Genomic DNA, 5,790 nt, shown 5'->3' with positions numbered 1-5,790 from the left:
AAATGATAGACGAAATAAATATGTAAATTGTATACATTTATAAAAAATAAGATGACCTATATCGTGTCTACATAGTTTTGTTCTGTTGAAATATGTAATCAATTCGCACCGTACGTGACATGAAACTGTGTATCAACGATGAGGCAATTTAAAGTCGTTTCATAATTTGTTTCGACTCTGTTTCAATTTTCCGTTGGGACTGTTTCTTACTATTTTTCCGATTAAATTTGTTATCGCAGTTCGCCTTAAGGTATCTCGTTATTATTTTATGAAGGCAGTTTAATATTCTCCATAAAATGAAGTTATCGTTTTCTTAAGTGATTAACACATTTAAGCATTCGACATATCACAGTAAATTGTCAAAGTTCAAAATAAAGGGTACGTAAATATCATGATTTTGCCTTAAATTGCTTTTCTTGTTTGTCGACGTATTGGTAACTACTCTTGACCTGTCTGCCTTGTATTTCCGGAAAAGTATTTTCGGCAATAACTGTGTAATGCATCCCTATATATGCGCTTTTTAACATAAACATAGTTGCGAATCATCGTATAGTAACAACGCTGCTGCTTACATACTACTTTATAGTTTTTATTACACGTATCTGCAACCTGATGTTACAATCTTAACTCATGTGATCTATCCTCAGTTTGTATTATGCGTAACATTTATAGGATAAGTACGAGAATATCAACGCAAAAGCATAAACCACCGATTATGGTAATCCATATTACTTGAACATACGAAACGCATTTTCAAAATATAGTTTGTTTGATCAATTACTCGGCAATCTTCCTGTGTTGCTATTAATTTATCGTTTTGCAAAATGATTATCAAACGAAGCGTGTTTTAAGGCGGTTGAAAACAGCTTTGTGTATACAATATAAAACACGTTTGTTTTTTAACAAAGCGTTTATATTCATTAAATGTATTGCTCATGCAAATAAAATATCAGTTCGTTAGAAATAAAGAATATAAACAATATTTCTGTTCAAAGTGCTGTAACACACAAACACTCTTTCAAAAGTTAACATGACATCAACCATATACTCTATTTGGTTTTATGATTTCAAAATTGTCAATATATATATATATATGTATATATATATATATATATATATATATATATATATATATATAATATGCGTTTTTATTCATACGAAAGTGTTAACAATTATGACAGTCGTCCGTACTGTAGAAGTTCATCCAAGTATTATACAGTTTATAAAAAAAAGAATGAATAATTTTCTGTTCGGTTTGATTTAACTTGTGTACAGTGTCAATCGTTAGTTGTTTTATGTATTACAAATGCGTCGGTTATAATATCGGTATTAGTTCTCGTATTCCATTAAAACATGTGCATGTAATACACGTATTTAATTTGTTTGTTATATTTTGAAGGCGTTCGATGCACAAGGTTTATATTTAAGAATAAGTTTAGCAACTTGGCACGATACATATTCATATAAATAATACCTTATTACAATATGAGCAACGCAAAAAGCGTCAAAACAATAACATGGATAAGAAACAAATAAAATGAAACATACCAAGACGAAAATCTATGTTTAAAGTTGCGGCCTACAGTTGCACGCCTTTATCAAAGAAATGTTCACAGTTTACGTAATCGGTTCTTGATGAGTTAATTTTCACAAGCGGCATACTGCCATTGAACGATCGTTGTGACATATTCCTGCGCAGCCGGAGCCCCAGCGGGTTGCGACAGCACGAGCAAGCTAGGGCACGAAACTGTCCTCGGAATTTTTTGCCCGTAGCGCAGTACAGAAAGAAATTGATGCTGTGATTCGTGTACATGAGCATTTCCGCGACGGTCATAAGTAGCCTCTGCCGAATTAAACCTTTGAGCGTCTCTGTGTTGTCGACCAATGAGTTTCGAATAATCAAGATATTCATGGGCAAAACAGTAATGAGAAATGTAAACGAGACTGCGAGCAACATGCAGGTTATACGTCTGCTCATTTCGCCATGCTCGTGGGTCTGAGTTTTCACTGCGTGTGGTCTTGATAATGAACATTGCTGACGTAAAACGAGTCTTGCGTTCTTAGCGTTAATCACATTCTTAATAATTACAATATTTAGCACGAATATTATCACAAACGGTATAAATGAGTAAAAGGCTGCGTCCACCCATGGCCATATGATTTCCACTAAATATGTGTAGCCCTCTATCGCTTTGCACTCTGTAGTCACCGTTGTATTTTTCACTGTATAATGAAGATCCATTGACCACAAAAAATGCAGATTTAATAAGACAAATATACATATAACGCTCGTAATTCCAAGCTTGGCGTACTTCGAGTTACAAACACTGGGCGCTTTCAATGGCAAAGCGACCACTATAGTCCTTTCAACGGTGACGATGACGATAAGCCAAACTGAAACATCGCTGCAAAAGAACCCAAGAAATTTAACCAGCTTGCACATCACACTGTTTAATTCCTCGACGTGTATCCCCAGTTGAACTAACCACACTCTTAGCAGGCCAACATAAATGACCAGTATATCCATTATGGCCAGTACGCTGAGATATGTGTAGGTAGACGCCTTACGTGTGTTCTTCAACAGGATGTAAAAGGAAATGAGGTTTCCTATGGTCCCGATCGCCAAGAGGAGAGGGGCACCGAACACTATGATTTGTTTCTGGATAACAAACTCATCAAACATCAAAAGATCCTTTTCTAACATGGCTTAAGCGTCGTGTGCTTCGGCGCAAAAATACAAACAACGCTATCCGTATATTTTATGAAATTACTGCACTAAATACGCGATACAATATTGTACAACCGCTGTACAAAGGGAATTTATATTCAACTTTAGAGCCGATATCTCGGATTTCGCCTTCAGTTAAGTTGTGTCTAATGTTGATGTTAAATTGTTTAAATCAAAATTATTTTCGTCAATATGTATTAAAATAGTTGTTTAAAAGTATCACATTCATACAACCTTTTTAAAAATGTTAATACAAACACTTATGCATACGTAACAAGAAAACAAATTCCTTATCATTGGACTACTTTTTAGTTGATTTCGGAAAATCCATGGACTGAAAAAAAAAGCGATTATATTATATAATATTATATTAATTATATTATGTTAATTATATTATAATAATTGTATTGTAATAATTATATTATGATAATTATATTATATTATATTATATTATATTAATTATATTATAATAATTATATTTATATTATATTATATCATATAACTTTTTAATATATTATATGATAAATCACCAGTACTCACATTGTTAATTTGTCAGCTTTTCTTGTTTTATTTATTTACGGTTTATCCATACAGCCATCGCATGTGATGTTATCCGTAACAACAGGCATTTGAAACGCTATAGAGATGTGTCCTTAAACGAAGCGAGTTGGCGCTCATGTGTAACCTAGACAAGAATTGGTTATCGATGCCTGTCAAAAGGCGCTCATCTCTTCACCAGTCAGTGGATAGCTATGTTATTCCGATGTTTGGAGAAAATGGAAAACCGAATAAGACTAAGTTGAATAAAATCGCCAGCTTACTTGACGGTCCAGAGTCCATAATACAGAAGATTCAGCTTATCACATGCAAGTAAAGTGTGTATAAATCACTTGCGCTATATATCAATAGTTACTCACGTTTGCTTGAAAACACCCCTGTGTCCATCCTCCACAAAGTATATTGTCCAAAACAGTATGTGTGCCCTTAATCGCAAAAGACGTCAGTTTTTTTGTAAGCGACAATAATTATTGCAATATGTCTTTTAACTGTGAAAGAATATACACGAGAAAAAAATGCTGTTTAAAAGAGACTATTATGGGATGAAAAAAAGGGTTTATTGTGCTGCAGTATAAGCATTCTTCATTTCTCAGCCGTGCTCTCCCAGAAGACCGTCATCAATTACGTTTATTAAGGTCAATTGATTTAAAAAAGCAAAAAGGTTCACTCAATTTCGTTGTGTTGCTGTTTACCATATGTTTGGAAAATAATCCAAAATGTGCAGTACTGGTTTACAAAACCAAAACGCTAATGTGAAAGCAAACACAATGTAGACATACACATTTTCTATCGTGTGATAAACATTATTTTGAAATGTAAGTATATTTCACACTTTGCGGCTCATGCACTAGCTCCAATAATTCGGTACTTGTTTATTTGCTAAAAGAGACGCAAGTATTAAACAAAAATTTTATGGTGCATAATTCTTTCGTGGGCTCGGAAGCGTTTCTGGTCACTGGTTCACGATGCAAAGTCGATTAAGGTAGAACTATCTAAAGGGTACATTATGAAATATACTTGGCAACAAATGTTATTAAAGAGTTTGAAATATCAACTAATTATGCTACTTCTACTACTTCAACTTCTACTAATAGAGAAACGATGAACGATTGCAGAATATGATTGTTTGTTTGGACTTTTGTAACGACTTTACGCATCTTGATTTTTCTACTCCAGATGTTATTTTATAAATATTTCATTTTCAGAATAATATGAAACGTACTTTAAAAAAATAACTTAGGTTATTCTTATTGTAGTGGTTCAACTTGTTAAACCGAATTCATGTAAGGTTTATCAAGGTACAAAACTGACGCGTTCAATATGGGTTTTAAAATAGTGTTAATCGAGGATGGATGAACTTTCAATCATACCCGGAATAGGTTGAAATTAAAAGGCAAGAAATGCGACTGATCACGTACACACAAGTCTTTGTAATTGGTTTTTATAATAATGTTACATCGCAAATAACAATTAAGATAAGCTTTTTATAGAAACGTTCTGTCTCTTGTGGTATTATCGGTGACCTTATTGTGTTCTTTTTTCCCAACGAATGTGGTTGAAAGTATTTTATCAGCTTTGATGTAGGATTAACGTTTTTGCTATTAGTAATACTACACGTGGACACATGTTCAAATAATGAGGGAATATCGCTTTAATAATGTTGCTGATATATTTTAATTATTGGAAATAAATACAAAGAGTATGGCTAACGACTGTTTTATATTAGTCTGTAGAACGTTTTCAAAACGCAATGCTCATTGCTTTGATTTCCAATAATTCAATTCTATCAACAACATTATTACAGAGATATACTTAAGTCCCCTTCCCCTTGTTTATTTTAAAAAATAATATAAGAAACCTTAATATATCAAGTTCATGCCCAAATTAATTGTTTGATGAAGATTATATACATATTAAACATTTTTAAGCATAGGACTAAAAGCTGTGGGTAAAATCCTATATAAACCTGTTCGAACCGTCCACACTAATTTTGTGAAATATACATTGAATGTTTTAACATCAACTGCACTTACTATATGATGAGTCTTAGCGAGTATTTCCTCTTGTAAAAACGTGCTGTTATTTCTAACAAAACGTCTTAACCGTTGGATATAATTATGTATTATGCTTCTTATTATTAACAACATACACTTGTCTGCTATTTGAAATATCAATTATTCATGAATGTTTATGCGGTTTTAATTTGTATTTTGTTTAACAAAACGTTCGTTGGTTCAAATGAGGCCTCACTACATGTTTTCGTAATAGTCTTTGGAAAACAATACATATATTCATGGTAAAATCAAGGAAATCAGGCACGTGTAAATCGATTACAAATTAACTATATTCTAAAATACAAAATTGATGTAACTTCATGTAAAATATTGTAAAATAAATAACAATTATTTTCTAAAATAAATGTTCAACTGCGGATCATGTCTACGGCAATATTTACATGCGTGAATATAAGGCACTTGTTTTTTCCACAGCCGCAATTTGTGCGA

The 5,790-nt window shown here is 32.7% G+C and overlaps 1 protein-coding gene across 1 annotated transcript; it reads right to left on the bottom strand.

Annotated features, from left to right (window-relative positions):
* Positions 1-1,579: 1,579 nt before the first annotated feature.
* On the bottom strand, positions 1,580-2,704 carry LOC127846346 (probable G-protein coupled receptor 139). The gene has a single exon (XM_052377516.1). It carries the CDS (start codon positions 2,702-2,704, stop codon positions 1,580-1,582), a length of 1,125 nt encoding a protein of 374 aa, XP_052233476.1.
* Between the last annotated feature and the right edge of the window lie 3,086 nt (positions 2,705-5,790).

This window comes from Dreissena polymorpha, chromosome 9 (assembly GCF_020536995.1).
Source record: "Dreissena polymorpha isolate Duluth1 chromosome 9, UMN_Dpol_1.0, whole genome shotgun sequence".
NCBI classification, from domain to species: Eukaryota; Metazoa; Mollusca; class Bivalvia; order Myida; family Dreissenidae; genus Dreissena; species Dreissena polymorpha.
The sequence above is the reverse complement of the archived record's forward strand: the minus strand, read 5'-3'. Positions and strand labels throughout refer to the sequence as shown.

Excerpts from the sequence above, each read along its gene's own strand:
- LOC127846346 (XM_052377516.1), bottom strand. The coding sequence starts at position 2,704 with ATGTTAGAAAAGGATCTTTTGATGTTTGATGAGTTTGTTATCCAGAAA.